The sequence below is a fragment of the Numenius arquata genome, chromosome 17, assembly GCF_964106895.1.
Source record: "Numenius arquata chromosome 17, bNumArq3.hap1.1, whole genome shotgun sequence".
Taxonomy (NCBI): domain Eukaryota; kingdom Metazoa; phylum Chordata; class Aves; order Charadriiformes; family Scolopacidae; genus Numenius; species Numenius arquata.
The window spans coordinates 6986085-7011330 of record NC_133592.1 but is presented as its reverse complement, the minus strand read 5'-3'; the positions used below and the strand labels follow the sequence as shown (position 1 = coordinate 7011330).

The 25246-nt window shown below is 52.8% G+C and overlaps 3 protein-coding genes across 3 annotated transcripts in view; all 3 read left to right on the top strand.

The window, feature by feature from the left end:
- Nucleotides 1-3309, top strand: part of ACSF2 (acyl-CoA synthetase family member 2) — a 37576-nt gene extending 34267 nt beyond the window's left edge. The window contains exons 11-16 of the mRNA XM_074159950.1: nt 355-462; nt 590-741; nt 1207-1348; nt 2660-2770; nt 2945-3013; nt 3101-3309. Coding sequence (XP_074016051.1) covers nt 355-462; nt 590-741; nt 1207-1348; nt 2660-2770; nt 2945-3013; nt 3101-3151 — 633 coding nt within the window. The 3' untranslated portion in view covers nt 3152-3309. The remainder of the gene's footprint in view (nt 1-354; nt 463-589; nt 742-1206; nt 1349-2659; nt 2771-2944; nt 3014-3100) is intronic.
- A 2216-nt stretch (nt 3310-5525) lies between these two features.
- RSAD1 (radical S-adenosyl methionine domain containing 1) lies at nt 5526-8166 on the top strand. The gene is made up of 9 exons (XM_074160305.1): nt 5526-5684; nt 6262-6395; nt 6473-6677; nt 6760-7125; nt 7211-7274; nt 7356-7503; nt 7587-7641; nt 7758-7861; nt 7959-8166. Exons 1-9 carry the CDS (start codon nt 5526-5528, stop codon nt 8164-8166), a joined length of 1443 nt encoding a protein of 480 aa, XP_074016406.1.
- A 2513-nt stretch (nt 8167-10679) lies between these two features.
- Nucleotides 10680-20696, top strand: MYCBPAP (MYCBP associated protein). Its single transcript, XM_074160091.1, has 17 exons — nt 10680-10741; nt 10842-10945; nt 11452-11620; nt 11896-12011; nt 12729-12879; nt 13145-13260; nt 13973-14073; nt 14716-14824; nt 15169-15358; nt 15890-16077; nt 16645-16794; nt 16958-17203; nt 18056-18177; nt 18920-19038; nt 19527-19663; nt 19861-20040; nt 20545-20696. The coding sequence occupies exons 3-17, from the start codon at nt 11584-11586 to the stop codon at nt 20647-20649; spliced, it is 2067 nt and encodes a 688-aa protein (XP_074016192.1). The 5' UTR covers nt 10680-10741; nt 10842-10945; nt 11452-11583; the 3' UTR covers nt 20650-20696.
- Nucleotides 20697-25246: the final 4550 nt, after the last annotated feature.

Genomic DNA, 25246 nt, shown 5'->3' with positions numbered 1-25246 from the left:
GTGAACCCCAGGTCCTCCAAGACAAGCAGTCGGGGTGTCAAAAGTACATGACATCCAGAGTGTCATGAGTGGTGGGGCTCTGGAGCACAGTGGTGGAGGTGAGGAAGGCCATGGCAGGCAGGAGCAGTGCTGCTTTAGCTCCTGTCTCTCCAGGACTCTCTGGCAGGAGTGTCTGGAGAGCCTCCTCTGTAGGCCAGGAGAGCAGAGTGTTTGCTTGTGACCTGAGTGACTTGTGAGAACATCCTTTTCCCACCCCAGTCTCCCCTGTGCTTATCAATAGCTTCATCTTTCCCATGCCTGGAGCCATGCGGTCCTTTTTGCCCTCGAGGCATGTATCTCCTCTTGTGTTTACAGGTTGCCTATGGGACCACAGAAAACAGCCCTGTCACCTTCATGGGATTCCCCAATGACAGCCTCACCAGAAAAACCGAAACAGTGGGATGCATCTTTCCCCACACAGAGGTGACCCTGACCTTCCCCTCCTGCAGCAGAGCTCAGACCGTGCTCCCTGTCTGGTGCTGAACTTGGGACATGCCATCACGTTTGTCTCAGACATCCCCTCCTGCGCCCTTCTTCTCTTGAATTGCAGGCAAAGATTGAGGATCCAGAAACAGGGCAGCCTGTGCCTCTGAACACTCCTGGGGAGCTTCAGATCCGTGGCTACTGTGTCATGCTGGGCTACTGGGGCGACCCCGCCAAGACGAGTGAAGTGGTCACTGCAGAGAAGTGGTACAAGACAGGGTGAGTCTGGAAACAGCCCTGCTCCTCCTGGTCTGTCCTGCAGGGTGATGCTGGAGGGGGGCGGGTGTGTACGGGAGTGCCTTGGCTGTGAGTTCCAAAGTAGGGAAAACTGACCCAATTTAGCCCTCTGATCCATCTGTGAAAGTTCAGAACAGCTTTTAGCACAGAGCCCTCGGTGCCAGGTGCCTCTGGAGATGGGGATGGTCACCTCGCTACTGGGGCAATGGAGGGGCTGTGGGGATACACAGCAGGAGCAGGAATCGCCTCCTCCTGAGCCCTGATGTCTGCATGGATGCTGCTGATGGCAGTGTCTGGCTGTAGCAGGAGCTCTCTGATCTCGGCCATGTGTTCAGGTGGCATCTCAACCGTTATCCTCCTGACCTGGTCTCCAGATCAGGCTGGGTGGGAGCATCAGCCATTCTTCCACCCAGCTGGGACAGGACTGGGAGTGTGGTGTTGTTGCAGGGACCTTGCGAGCCTGGATGAACACGGCTACTGCAAAATTATAGGCCGTTGCAAGGACATGATTATTCGGGGAGGAGAGAACATCTACCCAGCAGAACTTGAGCAGTTTCTCCACACCCATCCCAAGGTTGAGGAGGTCCAGGTGAGTGGGGTGGAGGTGAGATGGGTGAGCAGCAATGGTTCCTGTGGTGGGAAACCTATACATAAAGCTGCTGGGACTGCTGCTTGGGACCTGGTTGTCTTCCCCTGTTTTCAGCATCTCCTTTTGTGTAATACGGGTTGGTGAGTGGGAGGGAAAGGCTCATGGAGGGGCAGGCAGAGCTCCTGGCATGGGGCACGTCGGTTCAGGCAATCCCCTCATGCACCAGCTCCACGTCTGCGAAGTAGTGACTGTGGTTCTTCAGTTTTTAAACTGCCTGTCCACTTTCATAGCTTTTTGTGAAATTCTTACTTGGAAAGCAGTCTGGAAGGACAGTTTTAACTGTTAATTAATTACTAAACTCCTAAATCCAAAAAGGCTCCTCCAACGAGTCCCTGGAGATGAGGAGTGAGACTTAGTTTCACCCCTTCGCAAGACAGCAATGATTTGCAGCATTGAGCAGCTGCTCCCAATCTGCTGGGATTGTTCTCCTCCAGGTTTTGTGCCAGACAAGTTTCCCCATAAATAAACCAGTTATTTAGTCAGTGTTGTGCCTGTGCCAGGCTAGCGTCTCTCCTTGGAACAGCCCCAGTGCAGATGGGTTGCAAACCAGCCCTGTTTATGTAGTTTCTAGGGCTTTATGTCACTGCTCTGGACTCAAAAGGATCGACGTGTCTCTAGAATTTTGAGATACTGGTTCAAGGCGGGGAACGACAGTAGGACTCTTGTGAAATAGCGTGAGCAAACTTCAGAGAGAGATCAGGCTTGGGAAGCCCATCTCCTGGTGTCACGGGCAGTGGATCACTAAGATCTGCCATTATAAGGGTTTAAAATAATCCTTTAATTCCACTTCATCCCCCTCCTGCTGTTTCATCGGGAGATCCCAAAGCACTTGAAGCAGCCTCCCAAGTCTCCCTGTTGGTCTTGAAACCTGTTGCCCCATTTTTGGGGGAAGTAGAGGTGCGGAGAGGGATGATGGGTCCACGTTGTACCAATGATGAGCTGCCGCACGGCTGGTCTGCCTCAGCCCTCGCTCCAGTGACTTTGCAAAACCAAAGAAAGGTGCTGGTGTGTGGGCACCCAGCCTGTTCTGCCACCTTTCCTCTGCTGGGCAAGTCCTTCCAGGTGAGCTTGATGTTGTGTAGAAAGCACCGGTGGGATGGTCAGGCAGCTCAAGCTGCCTTTACACAGCCCTGCACCACGACTCCAGCATCCCGTGACATGGGTCAGGGCTCATGCCGTGGGCCAGCACATGTACCCTGTGGGAGGAGAGAGATGTCCCCAGGGGTCACACCATCTGTCTGTCCCAACCAGGTGGTTGGTGTGAAGGATTTGCGGCTGGGAGAAGAGATCTGTGCCTGCATCCGAGTGAGGGCTGGGCAGAACTGCACCAAGGAAGAGATTAAAGCTTTCTGCAAAGGGAAGGTGGGTCTCCCACTCTGCTGTGCCCAGTAGACCAGTTCCCTGCCAGACCCGGGGCTCGCAGATGAAAGCCCAGGGATTAGAGCACCTGGGGATCCAGCCCTGGCTTGGGTCGTACCAGCCGGGCGGGCTACGCTATCCCGGCAGGTTGTGTAGCGGTTGGTTTTCTCTTCCCAGATCTCCCATTTCAAGATCCCGCGTTACGTTGTGTTTGTGAGTCAGTACCCGCTCACTGTCTCGGGCAAGGTAAGAGGGGCTGGGGCAGGGCAAGAGCCTCCTGTCCCGTCTCCTGTCTGAGTCTCTCCTCCTCCTCCCCTCTGTGCCTTATTCCAGATTCAGAAATACAAGCTGAGGGACCAGATGGAGAAACACCTTCAGCTCTGAGCTTGGGAAGGCAGAGCAAAAAATGGGATAAATCAGCCCCACTTCAGCCAGCTTTGCCTCTGCTTTTCACCTGTGCCTTGGGCTACGCTGTGGAGACCTCTTCCCGACATCAGGCTGATGGCACTTCTAGTTAATAAAACAGAGCTCCTTTTTTTCGCAGTGGGGTTTGTTTCTTTGCCAACAGAAATACTGCGGTGTGAGGAAGGGATGCTTATTTCTGGAGTTCTCTCCTGTTACTGAAAGACCTTATGAAGGCTTTAAAATCTTGCATCTTTGCAGCCATTTCAGAGGACTTTGCGGGGTTGAACAGATGCTGGTAGATATTTTACTGATATTTTTAAGTCCTGACAGCCTGGCCTGGTTTCCCAAGGTAGGTGAACGCCTCTTCTGCTTGGGTGTTGCTGAGACTCCCAGGTCACATAACCCAGCTGATGGACTTGAAATGAGGGCCAGAGGCTTTTAGAAAGTGAGACTTTCCATGCGAAGGGATGGAAAAGCTCACCCTGTTCCCACACCTCCCCTGGGCCTTCTGGCCCCCAAAGAAACTTCTCCAACGTAGACTTGGCATTGTTTATTTTATTGTTTTGGACAAGACAGACAGTAAGGATTTAGCAGAAATACCAAAGTTCCTGTCCCAGCGGCAGCGTGAAGCAGAGCATACCCAGGACAGCGTTTTACGGGAGTTATTTGGTACCTCCCAACCATGAAATACTACGCCGAGAAGGGGAAGAGCAGAGCTCCCCTTCCTTCCCGGCAGTCTCCCACCCCAGCTGGGAAGCAGATAACATTGCTGCTGACCCTCGCTGACCTCCTGCCTGTCTCCCTCCTGCTTCCTTCCCGAGCAGGGCTAGCGGCTGGGCCACCGCCTCCGCACTGGGGCTTCCTCCGGCGGGTGGGGGGAAACGGTGTAACCAGAAGAGAGATGAAGCATCAGTGAGGTCTCGATTCCGGATCTTCCAGCTGGAGTGTGGGCTCTACCCATGGAAGCAGACCGAGTGGACAAGCCCACAATTCGTGTCTGCGCTCTGAAAGAGAATCAAATGGGATGGTTCGTGTCAGACCCTTTCTTTACAGTATCTCTGCAGCTAGTTCCTCCACCGTTCCCAAACTGCTCCTGGGGCTGGTGTCACTCTGTTTCACCGGCTTCACCTCTGCCCACACTGGGGTAAGGGGGATGTGTCCAAGCGACACTCGGGTCTCCTCCCTGCCCTGGTTTTAGGACGCCTGTAAACCTTCCTTCCTGGAGGAGGAACCATTAGTTCCATTACAGTGACTCAGGGACACAGTGCACCTCTAGGTCTGATGTCTAGGGAAGGACTTTTTACCTTCCTTTGCTTCCCACAGCCTTGACCCATGTGCGGGACAGGCTCGCAGTGAGAGGAGCTTCTCCTCTGGTTCCCCTCTGATACCTCCACCCTCTGCACAGACCCAGGAGCGACCCGTGTACTCACCATCGTTGGGGGTTTGCTGGTAAGAAATGGAGGTGGGGTCAGCCCTGGCTTGTGTGTGTGGACACACTGCTGAGAAATACAGGCCACCATCGCCCCATCCCTGCTCCGCAGAGCTCCGCTCGTGTCCCAGGAAGCTTTCCCTCCCATTCCCTTCCCTGGGGCGCATCCAGGCCACCTCTTGAAATCATAGAATCATAGATGTCCCCATGGGCATCCCAGCCCCCTGGGATGACGCAGCCCCATCTGCAAATACTCACAGGAGAAGAAAGGATGACCCTCAAGGGTGGCAGCATGGCCTTGGTGTGTGTGCAGGGCTGCAGGCAGAGCTCCAGGGCTTCTGCCCTTCGCTGGCCACGGGTCCTACTCTTATAGCCCTCGACGCTAGCTCGGAAACTCCCGGCACCTGGAGGGTCTTCCCAGGGAGGAGGGTTACGTCAGGGATGGGTGACTCTGAACTACGCACTCCTGGTCTGGAAACAGGAATCTGCGGCCGCAGCCTTTGTCACAGGCATTTCTCACTTCTCCCTGGCTATTAATAGCGCAAATTAAGAAAGAAAAACAATGTCGGGGATCGTCAGCGCTGGGTTTGCACAACCCCGAGTGGAGAGAGGCCACGGCTTCCTCCGCAGAAAGGCCGAGAACCCCCTGAACGGGGAAACCCTCCTCCAGCCGCGGGGGAAGCGGGGACGGCTCCTGGGGGTGCCCGAGCCTCCTCGGGACCGTGTGCCCGGGACGGCACACCGGAGGCGGACACCGGCCCCGCCACCCCCAGCTGCCATCGTCCCCCGCACAACCCCTCCGGGAGCAAAGGGCTCTGCCCCCGCCTCGCCCTCCCCGCCGCCCCGGCACCGCCGTACCGACGGGGGGCGGCAGGGCGGCGGTGCCGGGGCTGGGTGCCCGCCCCGGGGCGGTGCCGGGGCCCGATGGCGGCGCGGGGGTGGCGGCCGGCGGCGGCGGTCGCGGCGGCGCGGCACGGCGGGGGCGGCCCGGGACGGGGTGCGGGACCGGTTCCTGCCTCGGAACCGGCCCCGGGAACGGTCCCGCCACCGGCCGCCCCCGCCACGGCCTCGGTCTACGTGCACGTGAGCAGGGGACACCGGGCTTGTGCACGAGGGGGGAGCACGGGGACATCGGGCTTGCACAAGGGGGGGGGGGGGGCATGGGAACCCCGGGGCTTGCACACGTTGGGGGGCACACATGGGACCCCGGGACTTGCACACGTAGAGGGTGCACGGGGACACAGGGACTTGCCCACGGGGGGTGCACGGTGACCCCGGGCTTGCACACGTAGGGTGGGAGCCCGGCCTTGCACATGGCGAGGGCACACATGGGATCCCGGGACTTGCACACATTGCGGTGTGAATGTGGGGACCTTGGGGCTCGCACACACGTGGGTGCGCGAGGACCTTGGGGCTGGCATGCTTCGGGGGGGTGAGGGGGTCTAGCAGAAGCCATGAGGCACACGTTGGGGTGCTGGGGGGCGTCCCCAAGCCGTGCACATCAAGGGTGGCACCCACAGGGCGCATGCCTTGTGTCCCTGGGGCAGGTAGGGAGCTCCGGGGCTTGTGCATGGGGCTGGGGCTGTCCCCCCCCCGTCTCCAAAGCGGGGTGCCGGGGGGTGGGGATGTGGCCATGCCCCACGGTGCCCCGTGCCCACAGTGGCCCTACTGCCGCAAGCGCTGCTCCTACTGCAACTTCAACAAGTACGTGGTGCCAGGGGTGGACGAGGCAGCCGTGGGCGCTTGCCTGGTGCGGGAGGCTCGCACCCTGCTCCGCCTCAGCCAGGTGCAGAGGTGGGTGCTCGGGGGAGAGATTTGGGAGGGGGGGGCTTTGGTGCCCACCTGCAGCTTCCCCGCTATCCGCCCTACAGTGTCACCTCTGTCTTCTTCGGCGGGGGCACCCCCAGCCTGGCCAGCCCCGGTACCATCGCGGCGGTGCTGGAGGCCATCGCGGGGGCTGCCCACCTCCCCATCGGCGCCGAAGTCACGCTGGAGGCCAACCCCAGCTCTGCCAGCCCCCAGCGCCTTGACGGCTTCAGGGCGGCCGGCGTCAACCGCCTCTCCGTCGGCGTCCAGGTGAGAGGGGCTCTGTCTCATCCTGTCCCCCGCAGCCCCCCCCGTGTCCCCCACTGCCACTGCCACTGTGCTCCCTCCGCAGTCCCTGGATGATGCTGAGCTGCGGCTGCTGGGCCGGGAGCACACGGCGGCGGAGGCACGGGGGGCCGTGGAGGTGGCGCGGGGGCTCTTCCCTGGCCGGACCTCCATCGACCTCATCTTCGGGCTGCCAGGACAGAGCCAGGACGCCTGGGCCCGGGGGCTGGAGGCGGCGCTGGGGCTCTGCGACGACCACGTCTCCCTGTACCAGCTGACGCTGGAGCGGGGCACGGCGCTGGCGGCGCAGGTCTTGGGGGGGAACCTGCCCACGCCCCCCCAGGACCTCTTGGCTGACATGTACCACACCGCCTGCGCCATGCTGGTGTCTGCTGGCTTCCGACACTACGAGGTCTCCAATTTTGCAAGGAAGGTGGGGTGTTGTTCCCCTGGGTATGCCATGCCACCCCCTCCAGCGGGCTTAGCCCCTCCTCACCCCGTGCACCGCTCTCCCCCAGGGCGCCCTCAGCACCCACAACCTCTCCTACTGGCGGGCTGAGCAATACATCGGCGTGGGACCAGGTAAGCCGAGGTGACAGGGGTGTGCGCGTGGCCATGGGTGCCCCCTGCACCCCGTTGTTGTGTCCCCCTCTGCCATCGTAGGGGCGCACGGGCGGTTCGTGCCGTGGGGGGAAGGCGGCTGCAACCGGGAGGCCCGTGTCCAGACGCTGGAGCCCGACGCCTGGATGCGGGAGGTGCAGAGCTGGGGCCACGGCACCAGGCGACGGGTGGTGCTGAGCCTGCTGGAGCAGTGAGTGGGGGGGGGGGGCTCTGTGTGTGTCCCTGTGCCCCCTCCCATGCCGGGCTGCCCCCCAGCTCTCCCCGTGCCCGCAGGCTGGAGGAGGTGCTGGCCCTGGGGCTGCGCACGGACGAGGGTGTTACACACGAGGTGAGGAGCAGCGTGGGGGAATCGACACCCACCCCGCCATTAACGACTGGCCGGTAACGACCAGCCGGTTAACGACGACCCCACCGGTAACGACGGCACCCACCCTGGGCGCACAGCGCTGGGGACATTTCTCCCCCCACCTCAGCCTGGAGGCCGTGTTCGGGGCGCCGGGGGAGGCGGCGGAGCTGCAACAGCAGGGCTGGCTGGTGCTGGATGGCGGGTGAGCCCCGGGGGTGCCGTGGCGTCGGTGGCGGGGGCAAGGCGGGGGGGTGGTTCTCCCGTGTGGAGCTGGGGCTGAGCCACTGCTTCTCCCCCAGCGGCCTGCGGTGCCGGCGGGAGGGCCTGGCCCTGCTGGATTCTCTGCTGCCCGGCCTGCTCTGCCAGCTGCAGCGCGGCTGGGCCCGGGCGGCCGCCCCGGCGCACCCCGGGCAGGGAGACGGGACACCGGGGAGGAGCCCGACGGGGGACGGTGGCGAAGCCGCACCGGGGATCGCGGGGGCTGTAAGCGGCGGTAGTGGAGAATAAAGGACAAGAGCCGTGCCCTGGCTGAGAGCGGTGACGGGGCGGGGGTGTCCGGTGCCGGCGGGCGGGGCGGGGCCGGTGCTGCAGGCCCGGCCAGGCCGCTGCCACACTGCGCATGCGCGGGGCGTGCGTGCAGCCGGCGTCACCGCCCCGCCCTCCGGAAGCGGTACCATAGAGTGGGGCGGGCGGGGAGCCGCTCTAGGCGGCGCGGGAGGCTTTACTCGGTGGTGCCTGGGCGTCGTTGCCATGGCGGCAGGGCGCGGAGCGGGCCGGCGGGGCTCGGGAAGGCCCGGCACGGCCCGGAGCTGCTGGAGCCACGGAACAGAACCCCCCGGTACGGCCCAACGCGGGACCCGGCACGGCCCTACGCGGTGCGGCCCAATGCCTGGCGCGGCTCCCCCCGGTACTGGCGACCGGGCCCTGGGCCTGGCTTGTGCCCTCGGCGCGGCCGGGGCCTTGCCCCCGAGCCCTGCAGTGAAGCCGCCGTAAACAGCCCCTTCCCCACCCAGTGACACCCCTTACCCCCCTTTTTTATTATTATTCTATAATTTTATTTTTTTTTGCCTAGAAAGGCTGTGTGCGTGCCGAGGAGCCAGTCCCAGCTGTGGGGACTTGCAGGTTAAGGCTGTGGGGAGAAACAAATCCCTGGTGGGATTCCCTCTGCTTGCCCTGCCCAGTGGTGGCCTGTGTCGGGGAGCGCTGCCCTGTGCCCGGCTCTGGGGGGGGTTTGCTATTTAAGAGCTTTTTTACTATTTAGGAGCCTCTGAAGCTCCAATTACGCTCTGTCTTTGCGCTGTGCTGGGTGAGTGCAGTGTGGCTGTGCAGGGGCTGTGTGCTTGTGCTCGCAGCTGGAGCAGGAAACTTCCCAGGAATTTGTTCGTCTCCCTGCACAAAGCACAGGCTGTATTTATCTCATCCCTTGTCTCCTCTAGAACAAAGCGTGAGACAGTTAAATCCTAGTGACCCACTTTGGTCTTTGTAGCTTTTCAGAGTTTGATTTTCCCAGTTCTAAGAGGTACTGAATTTAATTGTTTTGTGCAACCTTAAAAAAATAAAAAAACCACAACGCAAAACATAGTTCAGCTGGAAATGAATGACCAGGCTGAAAGAGGAAGATGAGGTTTCTGTGGGAGACTGAAGAGGCGGTCTCTTCATCTGCTTTTCAGGCCAGAAGGAAAAGACAATTGAACTGTCCTCCTCAACAATTGCAGAGGAGCCTATGCCCGTATCAGGTGTTCTGCAAGGAGATGACATCCAGGCGCTTGCAATTAAGGTGGAGGACCTCGAGAAAGTATGTATTTTTACTGATACAAACAGCTGCCTTAACTGAGGCTCTCCTTCTACTTTGTGTGTTTAGCAGAGAGTGCTGTCCATTTCCTTAAAGCAAACCCCACTCTTGGAGTTCTGCTTTCATTCTATTTTGTCTGTCCTGCCTTTTATGATTTGTCAGATCATCAAGGTCAGTTGTTAGAAGTAAAGGATTATGGATCCTTCCACAATCTTAGAAATGGAAGTATAAGTCATAGAATCATAGAATTGTCTGGGTTGGAAGGGACCTTTAAGATCATCTAGTCCAACCATCAACCTAACTCTGATAAAATCATCACTAAACCATGTCTCTAAGCACTAAAATCATCACTAAACCATGTCTCTAAGCACTATGTCAACCCGTCTTTTATACCTCCAGGGATGGTGCCTCCACCACTTCCCTGGGCAGCCCGTTCCAAGGCTTAATAACCCTTTCCGTGTAAAATTTTTTCCTAATATCCAATCTGAACCTCGCCTGGTGCAATTTGAGGCCATTTCCTCTTGTCCTATTGCCTGTGACGTGGGAGAAGAGACCGACCCCCCCTGGCTACACCCTCCTTTGAGGGAGTTGTAGAGAGTGATAAGGTCTCCCCTCAGCATCCTTTTCTCCAGACTGAACATCTCTGGCTCCCTCAGCCTCTCCTCATAAGACTTATTCTCCAGAGCCCTCACCAGCTTCATTGCCCTTTTCTTGACACGCTCTAGCACCTCAATGTCTTTTGACAATGACCTCAAAGTCATCTGCCTCTTCAAAATTACGTTTCCAGCTTTCTGGTCTAAGAAAACTTATAAGTTGTTTAGTAACTATCATGACATCCCTTCTAAAACTCGAGTCAAACTATGGGAGTGGAAGCATTTGACACCAAGTGACACAGCAGACAGCTTTTGGGAAAGTGATTTAAAACTCTCCTTTCCCTGCCCTGGTTGTAAAGCAGAGTCCAGACGAGTAAGACAGTAACTAAGCTTGTATCTCCGCAGCCGTGTGACATGCCTCTTTGGGGAGGAACAGCCTGTACTGATATGACTTCTCTGCCTATCCTAGAAGGCTTGGAAGGAATGAAGGTGAGTCAGTGTGTACCTACTTGCATTGTGACTGTTTATTTTCTGCAGCTCCATGCTCCACACCCTCCCCACGATGCTGGGAGAACTCCAGTTAGGAAGGAATATCTCGTTCGAAAATATCGACCCAAAGAGGCAAAGAAGGCAACAGATCTCCTTGTAGCATATCCTGCTTTCCCAAAGGCACCCAGGGAAACACTGACTTTTTCTGGTAGGGTTAAACTTCACACCTTATCTTGGGATTTTGGTTTTGCTCAGCCTAGCTTTAGTCACCTGGCTCTGGGGTTGAGTGTTTTTTGTGTGTGTTGTAGGACCAGAACTGTTTGGTGATGGCTGTGAAAAGATTCTCCCCCATCACATTTTGGGAAGTCTCCAGGAATTCAAGGAGGAAGCCTTGGCCAGAGGAAACACTCAGGTTGGTGTGTAAAGTTACGGAAACATTGCTGTGTGGCACCTCTCTAGAGGTGGAGTGCAGTGCCTGCAGTACCTTTCAATGCTTTTCAGCACCTATCAGGAGCAGGTCAGGCCTGAGGTGTGGTTTTCCCAGTCTCTCCCACTCTATGGGGAGGGTTTGCCTTCAGAGAAACTGCACCAGCAGGTTTTGAAGTCCTGTGTGCAGGAGGAGGTCGTGGAGGGAAGAATTACAGAGACTTCCTCTTCCATACGCACTTCTGTTGATGGCGTCAGGCTGGCAGAGGAAGAGCTGGTGTTGCAGCAGCGCCATTGCTCAAGTCTAATTACTCAGATAATTCCTTCCATTGTTTCTGAGTGTGTTTCTAGTGCCCTGGTTTTGTTCCTCTCAGAGTTATCAGGTGAAAGTATTGTCAATCTGAAGATTTCTTTTCTCCTCTGCTCTCCCATTCTCGTTGTGGTGGCAGCATGCGCACAGAGAGGTTAATTTAATGCTTCCTCTTTCTTCAGATAGCAGATCTTATTGAAGTTTCTTGTCAAGATGTTACTGCAGCACCTTTAAAGGAGAAACACGGAGGAGAAAAGAAAGTTCATCAGCCCCCACCAGCAGAGCACAAAGCTCTCCAGAACTGGGACCATCATATGACAATCAGGAAAAAGCAGGAGAAATATCTAGGAGGTGAGAAAAGCTGAGGCCTTGTTCTGTGGGGAAATTTGATGGCACCACAACAAACTGTAATGGTTAGAGCTGACCAGGGTTAATCCTGTTGCTGTGGCGTGTTCTCAAAGCACCCCACGCTGCTAGTGCTGGTGGCTGTGAGTGCTGCAGTGGAGGTGATCTGGGGAAGGACAGTGGATTTGGTGGGGGACAGTGTAAGGCGGTTACACGTGAACAATAGGTAAAGGGTGTGCCCAGAAGTGCAGCACCAATGATTTGATGTTCCTTCCTTATAGAAATTCTTCAGAGGCCAGAGAATGAATTGCTGATGAACACCTCAGAGTATTACAGGCAAATCCAGGAAGAACGTGATCTCATTGACCGGTGTCTCCCTGCCCTACTTCCTGGAAAGGTGAGTGCCCTACTTCCTCTGTGTCCTGATTGCTCCTTTCTTGTGAAAGAGCTAAGACACTGGAGTTATGAGTATCATCTCTGAAGATCTGTCATTAGATATCTATCAAAGCCACTCTAAGTCCTTTGGCCTACTGTGCAAGCAGAGCTTTCAGTGACTTTAAAAATAAAAACATGAACTGTGCTGTCTGTACTAGTAAGAGGAAAGTGGTGGTGTGCTTTGGCTCCTTGCTACCAAACTGCTGTACGTGGACAAGTGCCACTTCTTGATTGTCACCCAAGACTGTCATGTACTAGAAAGTGGGATGTGCTGCAATTGCTATTCCAGGGACAGAAAGATCTGATAGCTTCCGGCTTGAGTATTAGTGATTGCCATGGAGAAAGAGGTATGGGTAAGTCAGGAGGATTATGGGAATATCCTATGTTAAAATTAATTATTTTTTTTAACATTTATAGCCCTATCAGGGAATTTGCATTTATGTGAGGCACTATTTTAATATCACTCATCCTTCATGTGGCACTAGATAGAAGAAAGTTCTTCTTTTGTCTTTGACAGCAGCCTGATAGAAATTTTGGCTTGCTCTGCAGAAAGTGATAATTTATAGACTTTTAAAGTATCTGTATAAGCAGAGTTAGACCCCCTCTTCTTTACAGCTTCTAGTCCCTGTGAAAATAGCAGGACACCGTACCCCAGTGGGAGCCTTGTTTTCCACCCTAGGGCTACCGAAGAGGAAGCGAGTTCTGGAGACAGCCAGAACGTATTGGAGATGAAGTCACCGGTGTGACGATGACACTGACTCAGAGAGAACGTGGCTACCCAGAGCCAGTCACTCATGTGGGGAAACCCCACAGTGTCCAGATGGAAACAGGTGAGGGAACGTCACAGAGAGGTGATTCCAAATCCCCCCAAATGAGGTACGAGTGTGGAGGGAGCCGCAGAAAGAAACAGTGACTCCTGTGAGCACGGAGGCTCATGTTATAGCTGTCCCTTCTGACAGCTGCTGCACAAGCTACTTCCCAGTCACCTGTGGGACCTTCTTTTTAAAACACCATGAGAGCAAAGTTTGGCAGAGAGTGAAATTAATAGGCATGTGGGTATGTAGACAGTGAGCTCTTGTGTGGGTATTTCCACAGGTCTGAAGCCTCCAAAGAGGATCCCTTTCCATCTAACCTGGCATAAGAGTCTTTTCCTGAAAGAGCGACAGCAGGACCTAAAATCTATCCTAGAGGAGCTAGATTTTTATAAGCCGGTAAGACTAGAGGAGTGAGGACATTCTTTGCATCTCTTGTCTCTTGTCGGATGCTGTAGAGTAACATAAAATTGCCAAGAACTGGATCTGAAGAAAGCATTAGGAATCTAAAACGTAGCCCCACGGTGCTTGTCTTGGAAGTTCCCACATTTCCAAAGGGCCACACCCATAAAAGAGTTCTCTGGCCTCCCTGAGTGTTGCATGGAGTAGTCTGGGAGCCTCAGAATAGGAACCTGAACCAGGAACATGCAGCTGCCGAGACCTAGGCAATAAAAAGACCTGCCAAAATCTGACGTAGAACTTTGATTTAGTGCCTCAGAGCAGAGGGAAGACACCGTCACCCAGGTGGAAGACACATATCTGAAATAATCTCCTGAAGGCAGGTAGCCCCTCCTCTTAAAAATTGAACAAAAGTCACCTTTTTCTTTCTGAAACCTGGCTCTGGGGATGAGAAATGTGTGTGTGAAGGAGCCTTTTCCCATCCATGCACCCTTTGTAGTGTGGGATACAGTCATCTAGGATTCTTGGGAGACCCAGAATTGGTTCCTTCCCGTATCTCTTGACATTCATTGGGTACCTCTAAAAACCATCATATGAGCAAGATATCTCAACTTCACTTTGCTTGACTCAGTTGGTACATTTGTCTGGTATTTTAACTTCCTTTCTATATAAAAAGAGGAATTGTGTGTTGGTCCTTTTTCTGTATGTCCAGGATCTGGATGGACTGGAGGTGATCGGTAAAGGGCAGCCTTTTACATCTGTCTCAACAGAGCCATTTGCATGTTCCATCCCTTCTGACAAGTCTGAGACCCTGTAAGTTTTACTTTATAGCAGAAATAAAGGTTTTTTGGGTATGTACCATCAGTCTGTAAGGGTATCCTTAGCCAGAAGACAGAGGAGTCTCCACTAGGGCACAATAAAAGGCATACTCTAATATTAAAGTCACCAGATTTAGGAATCAAGCAATTCCCTTGTGCCTTGGGGCTTCAAGCAAAAATCAGAGAAAAGGTTTTTTGAGGCCCCTCCACCAGTCTTCCCCCTGTGTGGCTCCAGAGCTTACACTAGGCAGGGTGGGGATTCTACTCTAAATTACTTCCATCTAGTTGTCTTTTTCCAGCCTTCCACTTCCATCACTAGTTTGCCTTTTTTCCCCCCATCCTGTCTATGTGTAATGGGCACAACCCGAGGGCCTCTTCTTATTCAGTCATGTACCCTCAGCCTTCCTTAGGCAGGTATCATCCTTCAATATCCTAGCTGTCCTGTCCTCCTTGATGGTGACAAGTAGCCGGCTGGAGTTTACCTCATCTGCAGGGCTCTCTCCTCAAAGAGGTGACTATCTGGAAAAGTATTAGTTGGAATTATTTCTTCTAGGGTCTTGTAAATCACCCCTGGTTCTCCCCTCTCTGAAAGTGAATTTTGTTCCATGAAAACGCTGGCTCTTGTTTTCTTTGGCAGTGACTCCTTAAGCGACTACCCCAGTGTGGCTCCAGAAGGAGTAGAGGGTCCATCTTTAGATTTCTGTGGCCAGCCTGCTCGTTGGATTAACGGCACCACTTCTCGCCGGGTAATTGTGCGCTTTTTATTGTTTAGTCAAGCTAAGCCTGCTCGAGTTCCCGAGTCACAGCTGTACAATGAGTGTCACTCCCAGGCCAGAGAATGGGGGATTTATTCTGAGCATAATGGATTATCCCTACGTTTGCTCCAGAGAGATCTAGAAACAGAAGGGGTTGCTCCGTCTGTGGCGTGAAGCTCAGATTCCCAGGCTCTCTCTGTATAATGGCCACTTCATTGGACCTGCCTTACAAGTTCTTCTACCAAGGCTCAACCTTTTACTTGTGCTATGCCTTCAGGCAAGATAAATCCCGCCAGATAGAGTAGAAATTGTTATCTTTGTCTTTTTCCTTACAGGATGAAGTTGGCATTGCTGCCCGGCTCACCTTTGAGACTTTGGTTGGTGAGAAAGCTGAAAGCTCCCTGACAGTGAGCAATGATGGCACAACTGCCATCTGGTATGACTGGATGAGGCTTCCTCAGAAGATTCCCTCCAGAGAAACTAAGAGGATAAGGACGCCGTATTTTTACTTTGATACCAGATCAGGTGTGAGAGCTGATGATGTCTGAGACTTCAGTACATAGAGCAGAGAGCACGTATTCAGGTGTTCTCTGAGATGCTGAGTCTGACTAATGGCAGAGCAAGCCTGTTGGGTGATTGTCCTTAGGAAGCCACCCGGGGCATTAGAGCTGACTCACACCAAAAGAGGTGTGCGAGGCAGATCCCTTTCATGGGACTTGAAGGAAAGGAGGAGGTTGCTCCTATTCTGAATGTAACTGGGTGGAATATTGAGAAGTGAATCATTTTGTGATGGCAAACTGGCCAGAATCTGCCAGAGAGAGTACTGAGCTTGCTGTCAAAGGAACGTGTGGTGGAAATAACACCAGTTCAGTAACACGGTGGCTGGGAGTAAATCCGGCAGGAGAAAAATAGCTGGATGAAGTGTCATAACCAGCAAAGCTATGGGAAAAGAGTTTCATGCAGAGATAAGGACACTCGGGGTGTAGTTGGAAAAGAAAGGGTCAAGTTAACCAGGTGGTTTCTTGCAGACCGATGCATTTTTCTCTCTCGTTTCAGGTGTAATGTTGCCTGGGGAAACTAGGAAGTTTTCCTTTATTTTCAAGTCGGAGAGCACGGGCATTTTCAGCGAGTCCTGGGAATTTAGGACACATCCCCTGTTATTAGGAGGAGCTCTGCTGCAGGTGACCCTTTGGGGAATTGCTGTCTCTGAGGATATATTTGCTGACCTCAGAGAGAAACTGGAGGTAACCAAGCGTGTAACTGGGCAACTGTGAGCTTTGAACTTAATATGCAAATAGAGGATAAGGATGGGAGGGGATGACATGGTATTTTTATTGCTGTGCAATTAGGGCTGAGAGTGAGATGGTGATTTATTTACAGAATATCTGGATGTACTTGAGCAGGTTTGCTAAATAAAATGGAAGAACTCTGCAGTCTGTTGTAATTTTGTTAATAAAGACATAATTGTGTCTCCTAAACTGTTCACACTGGTCCTTTAAAGAATGAATTTTCTGTTGGTAATGAATTTCATTACTTAGTGGGGAGAGGATTATGTGTCGTACACTATGATACCGGTTAAGGTATAAATTGAAAATGACACTACGCTTTGAAAAGTATAGTTTAGAGGAGGATTTGTAGTGTTTATTTGAAAAGCTGTTGTAATTATTGCTCTGCTTAGCGGGGTTTGCAGTTATTCTTGTCCTTGTAACCCTGTATAACATATACATGTGGTTACTAGCGTGGGTGTGAATTTGCTTGTGTGTCTGTATATGGAATGGGAACTCACACGCGTGCTTGTTGTGGTGCCTCAGACTGACCTGGCTGCTCGAGAAGGTGTTGCTATAGTAGAAGAGTATCTGAAGAAACATCTTGTCAAACAACCCTGTGTTCGGACCCCAGAGCGTTCCCCATCTCCTGTGGATGTCACAGAGGAGGAGTTGTTCCACTGGAAGAATCCCGAGGTGATGTTTGCTATTTGAAATTGCAGGGAGGGAAGACCCATGGGGCCGGTGCTTCCCTGGGTTTCTGGAGGCTGGCATGGTCTGCCATGGTGGCTTTAGCAATTAGGTTTGTAGAGGAAAGGCATAGCTCATTTCACTATTTACCTTTACCCCATTATCACAGTTCCATTATCAGCATCAAGTGGTAAAGCAGCTGCATGAACTATGGAGACAGTACATAACTGTTCCTTCAGCCTCTGAGGATAAAGTGTCTTCAGACCAGAAGAGCACTGCAGAGGACACTCAGCTCCAGGAGAGGACCTCGAAGGCTCTCCTGGCTCAGAGGAGCACCACAGTGGTCCCAGGCATGAAGAACATCCTTGAGGAGGCATCCTCAGGATGGAACCTCTCTCTGGATGACTTTAAGCAGGTGTTCACTCCTATTCCCTCTAGCGCTATGACAAGCTGTTGGTGTTTTTATTTTCCCTACAAATAGCCTGCCCTACCCCAGTGTGAGCCCCCCCAAAGGTCTGCTTCCAACGTGCTGTGAGTTAGAGATGATTTACAATGTGTGTCACAGAAAAGCACTTCAGCTCTGCTGACCACACCCTCAGTGCTCTTGTAAAGAGGTTCCCAAGAGAGACTTTGAGGGCTGTTGTGTGAAGAAGAAAAGAGAACCACACAATGTAATAGATATTTTAAGCTCTTCTCCCGTTAGCTTTCTGTCATCCCACGACTGAATGCGGGGGGGGGGCAGGCGAATCCTACAGCCTCCTGTGGCTTCCCCAAGGGCTCCTCTCCTTGGAGAGTCCTTCCTATTCATCAGAGCACTAAGGGGGCACTCATGACAGGCTGTGGATAAAGTGCAGACCTCCCTAGATTAAAGCAAGAGTGGTTTGGATTCTGTCAGCACAGTTTTTCTGTAGTGCTCTCTTGGAAATCTCTCTTCTGCTTTTATAACTAATCTTTACTTTGGTAAAGATTAGCGAGCCTTCTAGCTCGTTAGAATCCCTGTTCTCCAGCACACCTGGGAAGTTGCAAAGGGGTTTACTGTCAGTTTAACTGGGGGGTCTGGGATTGCTCCCCAGAACTTGGGTCGTGTATACACCTTGGTCAAATCCCAGCCATATAGGAGGCCACATCTGGGTGCGTTAGTACCCAGTGCAGCCTGGTTTCAGACTGGTGTCCAGGTAGAGAGCCGTAGTGTGCTCCCTTGAGCTCAGGGTCCACGGACTGGAAATGAAAACCGAGAAGCAGCACTCTGTGTTTTCTCTCACATCAGGCTATAAAGTCCATCCCTGAGGAGGAGCAGCGAGAAGCAGCACTGGCCCAGCTCAATAAGGCAGCACTGGAGCTGCGTCTGCAACGGAGGCCAACTCAGACAGACCTTTTGTATCAAATCTGGTGCGTTACTTTTGCAAGATAAAGCTTGTAAATGCATCATGGGATCAACAGCCTTAACGAGCTCTGTTGCAAGCGTTGTGATTCAGACTGCAGATAATTATATGAGGTCTAGAAGTCGTCTTTACACTCTGGTTTTTTTATAGCTTAATTGTAGCAGCTGTCTAGGACCCAAATGCCCTTTTCTTTTTTTTTTTTCCTGGGGATAAGTTTAGAATATTAAATGTATGTAATTTTGGGGAGTATACAAAATGATTTCTGGCAAGATTATTCTAGTCTATATTTATGAAACCTTGGGGTAATTTTGTGTACCCTTTTACTCAGATAACCGTATCCTCCCTCATACAGTTTCTCTGTTCTTTGCTCAGGCTCTTAGACTGTAAACATATCAACAGCTTTCTAGTTGCTTCTAAATTACAAGGAAGCAGGTTTCTCTCGGTAAACACAGAGAGCAGGTTGATGCTGATTTACCAACATGTGTCATGTTGAAGAGCAGGAGATCTAGTTTCGCTGTAATATTTATGGGCCTGTATGAGCTCATTGATTTGCAAACCGTTGAGACTTCAGAGGGTTCAAACATGAGGAAAATAATTTGGCTTCTCTTTGCACAGATTTTTCGATGGTGGGGGCTACTTTATTGGTTCAGATGGACGGAGCAGCCCTCAGCTGCTCACTCCTGGGCACAGGGTAGAACAAGATGGCAATTGCTGTTCCCTCTCCCTTCTGATTCTGATACTTTTCTCAGCCTCCAGCTGTGGCGTGAAACAATTGATGGTCTGGTGAGTCACTCCATGAGGCTGAGATCCCTGCTTGGCTTGCCTGAGAAGAAAACCATCTATGTAGATGTTCTTCCAGAGGAAACAGGTAAGTGGTAGTTTTAGCATGGCAGCTGGTTTCTGACGACTTGGAAATCCAGGAAACGTGCTGAATTTCAACTGAATTGGCAATTTCAGCAGTTGCCCCTCAAAGCTTTTATAAGAAAACGCATCAGAAAAAATGGCAGGTTGTGTGATATCAATTGGGATTTGTGTTTTGGTGTCGTTAAAAAAACACCACACAAATAAGCCTTTTAATTGAGCTAGATGTGGCCGTGGTTTTCACACAGACTAACCCAGAAAACCCTCGCTCACTAGCGTCTTAAGGGCTTGTTCTGATACACACCTGAGACCTGTTCATTCCTTATTTAAACAAAGTACTCTGCAAGGTGGTGTTTTTCAGTGCAGTGCAGCTCAGATTAATAAAAAGAGGAAAATACATTGCAAAAGTAATATACTTGCACTGCATGAGTGCAGCGAGCTTGTCTTTCTGGATGCAAAAATGTTGCTTTTGGGTAATTGAAATTCTTTCTTTAGTAGTGGAAGTAAAGCAACCTGTAAAAGGAAAAAAGGAAGACAGAATAACCATTAGGAAAGAAGAGAGGAAGTTATCTGTTGGTAAGGATAAAGAAGGCAAAAAAAGAACACCAAAGACACCAGGGAAAGAGAAAGAGGTATGTGTTAGGATGCCTGTTGAAAACTAGGTGCTGGGGACAGCGTGATCCATTCTGAGGTTGTGTACCCCGAGTTTGTGCTGATTTCCAACCCAGCGAAAGAGGTGCTGCCTCTGGGAGGCGCATCTTGTGGCAATCTGAAAGGTGTTCTCACCTGGGTCACTTTTTTTTTTTCTTTTTTCTCTGTCCCTGAGTAGGAACGACCAAGCAGCAGAAAGTTAAAAGATGTGACAAAGACGAAATCTTCCACTTCGCTGCTGGAAGTGAAAGAGGGAGCACAGCCCCTGGAAGTTCTAACTGCAGACCAAATAGAACCTCCTCAGCTGCACGTGGACCCTGTTCTGTTTTGGACATACCAGGAAAAACTTTATGTTGAAGTGAGTCTGACCCGAGCTTATGTCTTTGTTTCTTGGTTTAATTCTTCTTGTAAGCTTATGTTGAAGCTTAGGTGGAGAGAGCAGCAGTTTGTTAAACTCAGAAAACTGACGATCGTGTCCATAGTTCTGTAGCAAGGTAGGTGTGGAAAAACAGGGAAGGTAAGATGTCCTTTACTCCAGCCTGGAGTCTGTTAACATAAATCCAGCCATCACATAGCCACATGCGGGATTTCTATCTGGGATGTCTTTTAGCATGCTTGTGGACTCTTGAGGGATCAGCAGAATTAATTGTATCTCAGATAATGTTAAACACACTTTGTAGCCAGAAAAGTTATTACTGGAGCTAAGCTCTGTTAGCAGGCAGCCACTTTGATGTGGTTGTGTGCCTGCCCATACATTAACGCGCTCCTGCGTGAGAAACCATTTCTCTGGCTTGTCGATCTTGTCATCAGCATTTCTTCCTGTGTTTTCACTGCAACTACCTTCTGTTAATTTCTGCTGCAGGTTTATGGGCTGCTGGACTCAATGGTGAGCAAAATGGTTTCTTTGTTCGAGGACTTAGAGAGAGAAGATGCTCTAAAGTGGGAGAGCAAAGCCCTTTGTGACTAGAAATAGACTTACTTTTATAAAAAAAATAAATAACCATATTTACACAGATGAAGTGGAGATTCTTCTTTCTGAAGCAATGCAGTGATTAGAAATCCTGGGCTGCCTCCTTTCTGACATGCTGTGATGTGAGACTATTGCTAGATCATCTGTTACTTCTGCAGATGATCGCTTGCCAAGAAGAGGCAAGGCAAGAAATATCACAGCCTCAGAAACAGTTAAGACTAGAAAATACTGGCATTTCTGCTAAGGAAGAAGAATTTAAAAGCGCCAGTCAACATGAGATATGTCTTTATTCTTTGTTTCTCGATCTTGCTTGGCTAGCAGGTGAGCGAGCGGAGAGTGTCCCTTGCCAGGACAGGAACTTAGAAAAATCCATCCCGTTTTTGATCATATTCTTGCCTGCTTGTCCAGTCTCCTCTCAGGACTTGCTGACAGAAGGCTTCTTGGAGGCATTCCCAATCCCAGTGAGAACGCACTATCCCAAGGGGTGTTGTCACCCTGCCTGGTTTTGCACCCATGAGTTTACTTGTGCGGATCTTGCCATCTCTTTCCATCCAGCTCAAGGTACCCAAGCCCCATTCGGAGCCAGCTTTTACTTGCTTCCTTCCAAGACCGATCCCTCTTGAATTAAAATGAGTGAAATTCATGCCGTAAATATTGCAAGCGTGGTAAGGCCTTGTGTTAGTCACCCCTCCTGTCTCTGTCACCCCATGTGTGTATCTGGGCATATCACCGCTTTCTGTCTGGGATTCCTTGCACATCGCAGCTGGAATGGAGCTTTTTGTGGAGACATCCCAGCTCTGCATGTCGCACGCTCTGCAGTGGGCTTGGGTCGGAGCAGGTTTCCCAGGCGGAGCGAGTTGGGTGCAGGGTCTCTCTTGGCCTGGCATCAAGAGAGACTTGGCCTATCTCAGTAAAGTGCCATCTTCCCGCTGAAGCGGCTGGACGGCATTCCCCAAGAAATGACATCAGTGTAGATTATTAGTTGAGGTTCATGACACCTTTGGGGTCGTTAGGCAGCAGATGCCCGTGATCGCTGAGCATTGCATTACAAACTCTGTACATGGCTGTGCGTGTGCGCCTCGGGCACATGCTCCTTTCCTTTGGCAGCCACACTGACAGGCGTCTCGCAGCCGCACGAAGTGTAAATAACTGTTCCTTCTGCAGAACTGTTTTCTTTTGCTTTCTCATTCGAAGTCGTGCTGTCTCTGGGGAGAGGGTATATTCTTCCCCATGGCTCCTGGCACTACCACGGCAAAGCGCAGCTTGTTTTTTTTGCTGGCCAGGTGAGGTCCCTCGTGTTTGGAGATGGTTTCTCCTAGCAGGGAAGAAGCCAGGAGCCTCTTCTGGCGTAGCGGGCATGAACCTACAGAGGGAATGTCTCTGCTCAGCATTCCTGTAGTGAGAATTTCAGCAACATTTTGAGAATTAGAAGGAAAAAGGCCTGAAGTTGGGGTGTGTCTCACAGGCTCTGACAATAGCTCCTGCCTCCCTGGAGATGATTATCAGCTTGTGAATCTGCCCAACTCAAACAGCTCAAGCCATCTGTTTCTCGACAAGAGGGAGTCTGCACGTTATAGAGGCAACGTGATTGTCTCAAAGGCCAGAATGCTTTTATTTGACAGCTTTACCTTCAAAGATGGCAAAGCCTGTTCACAAGATCCGTGCCTCCAGTCCAGCCTGTAGAAACCAGGCTCCGTGTATACCCCTACTCACAGGAAAACTCGTTAATACAAAAACAGGTAGATGGGAGTTTCATGTTAGTCACCCACCGTGGAAGAATGTCCTACCCTGATCTCTCCTTCCCGTCCAAGGGAGGAGCCTGGTTGCCCAGGGCAGGCGGGAGGCATAAGACCTTCTGCAAAGGAGAACAAACCTGAATGCTGTGAATAGTCTAATTTTTTGTTATAAATATCACTAGTGTCTCTTACAGCCTTCGACAAGAGTGTCCTCAAGGGACAAGGTACAAGCAGGGCACAGGAAGGGAAGTGCTGGGCCAGCAAAGTGCAGTGCTCTGCTCTCTGGTCTGGCTGCTGCCGGTTTCTCTGAGCCAGCTGCCTTTTTTCCTTTTTTTTTTTTTTTTTTTTTTTGCTTTTGCATTGATTTGTGGAAGTTACACGACTGGAACTGCAGTGGAATTAGAGCTGACTTCCACCGAACACCTTTAGAAACGTGTACCCCTCGTTTACAGGACGGGTGTGAGCTGAGATGTGGGTCCTGTCACTAGAGCAGAGACCCTTGGGGCTGGTCAGCCCTGTGCTCTGAGGACACCTGGATTCACCAGTCCCTATAATCCCAACTCCCAGCAGCCAGGCAAGGAGAGTGTTCCTTCTCCTCTCCCAAATGTCGTCATTATTTGTATTAGCGTTAATAATTTGTGTTGTGTTTGCTAAATAACTGAGGTGAGCGACCTTCCTGGCCTTGGGAGTTGCATACCAAACCCATCACGTGAGTCGGGGCCTGAAGACACCACCATAACTATTAGAGAAGCTGGGAAAGGGGATTCCATGAAAAAGCTGCAAGCAGAAGGTGACAGCCCGTTTCTAGAGGCTTCTCAATGTCTGGGGGGGTCTGGGTGAGCAGCCAGCTTGTCCCAGGGCTGGGGGAAATGGACTTTAGAGCCTTGCTGGGTCCCACTTCCTACAGCAGGGTTGTGGGCCACCCAGAAAAGCAAACCCCAGGTTTGCACAGCTCCGCCGTGGCTTGTGGAGTGCTGTCCCCATGGAGAGGTTCACTTTGCTTATAAAAAAATCAGTGCCTGAAGAGGGACAGTGAGGGTGAACCAGGAGCATCAGGAACAGAGGAAGGGGAAGGCCTGGATCTTGGGCAGCCGTGATGAATGCCTCCCACCGCCTGAGCTGGGATGTTCTCCAGCTTGACCTGGAGGATGGTTCGGATGCTGGAAGTGCTCTTCTCATGGGCTGCAGCTGGGAGTGGGACGAGATGCTCATTCAGCTTACATGGCCAGAGCCTGTTGGGAAAGCCAAGCTGGTGAGATCTGCAAAGCCTCTGGAGGCACGTGGCCTCCTCGCTGCCTTCTCCCTGCCACCCAGGGCAGGACCTTCAGACCTTCTGCGCTGCGGGGGCCTAGGGCAAGATGAATCTCAGCTCTGCACTGTGTGCAGCGGGACCATCAGCAGGAAGGCACAATCCCCCTCCAGAATGTCTCAGCACCCAGGAGATGCTTTCCATTATGGAAAATGTCAGTGATATTAAAAAGATTATATATATCCATAATACTTGAAGGCCTGTCAGTGATTAAAATGGAAGGCAGGGGCCGGGAGAGAGGGGGTGGCATTGAAACGATCGAGAGACATGACTTATTTTGTCATGTCATCTGATGCCTCCCTCTCCCCCCTAGCCAGGCTCCAGGAGCTGTTCAGAGCAGGGGAAGAATCCGCTCCAAATTTAGATCCTGGAATAAAAAAAAAAAAAAAAGGAAAAAAAAAAGGAAAGAAATTAACGAACCCAAATCAAATTGCAACCGTGGCCTTGGGTACCAGGGAGGGAACTGTGTGATGGGGAGGGTCGGCATCCCTCGGAGCCGCTTCTGAGCCTGGAGAGGCTGATTTCTGTCTAAAAATAATGGAAGAGGGGGGAGAGGGGGGGAAAGGGAAAATAATATAATAAAAAAAAAAAATAAAAAAATAAAGCCCAGCAAGCAGCAGCAAGCAGCGCCTGGCTGGCTGCCAGCGAGGGGCAGTGACTGAGCATTTACAGCATCCCCGCCTCCCGCATGCGGCGGGGCAGGGGCTCGGCGTCGCATCCCCCGCGGCCGGTACCGCACCGCGCTGCACCGGGGACGGGGTGGGGGGGGGGCCACGGGTTAGGGGGGGGGGGGCTGGGGGGGCTGAGCTCCTCTACCGCTGCCCGGGCGGGGAGCCGGGCCGGGGCTCTGTCGGTCCCGAAGGGGTTAAGCCGGGACCTGCCGCCCGGGACCTGCCCAGCCAGCCCGGCAACTCGGCGGCGAGCAGCAGCGGGCGGGCTGCGGCCGCCTCCAGCCCGCTCCCACCGGCACCGGCCGGGGATCTTCCGGCCGCAGGTAAGCGGGGCTACGCGCCCCCCGGCAGCCGGGCTGCGGGGGGAGGAGGAGGAGGAGGAGGAGGAAGAGGAAGGGAGGGGAGGGGAGGAGGAAGGTTCTGGAGGCACGGCGGGCTGCGGCGGGCCGGGGGATGCCGATGCCCGGCGGGCGGCTCGGTACCGCGGCGCATCCCGGGGCCGGCGGGGCCCCCGCGGCGGGTGCGGACCCCCGGGCGGGCTGCGGGAGCCGGCGGCGAGGCCGAGGGCTCCGCCGGGAGCCGTTCCCTGCCGCTGCCTCCATGTCGGCGCTGCTTCTCCCGGCCCTGCACCTGATTAGAGATGGAGCTAGGCTTTAATCCCCCCTCCCGCCCGGCCTCCCCCTTCCTCCCGTCTGGCCCTTCTGCCCTCTCCCGCTTCCCCCATTCCCTCCTCTTTCCCCTCCATCTTATTCTTTCTCTTCAGCCTGCCGCCCCCGCTTCGCCTCCGCAGTCCCCCGCACTGGGCCGCAGGGCGATGGGGACCTGTCCCCGCACCCCGGTGTCCTTCTCCCACCTGGCAGCCTCTTGCTCAAGGTCAC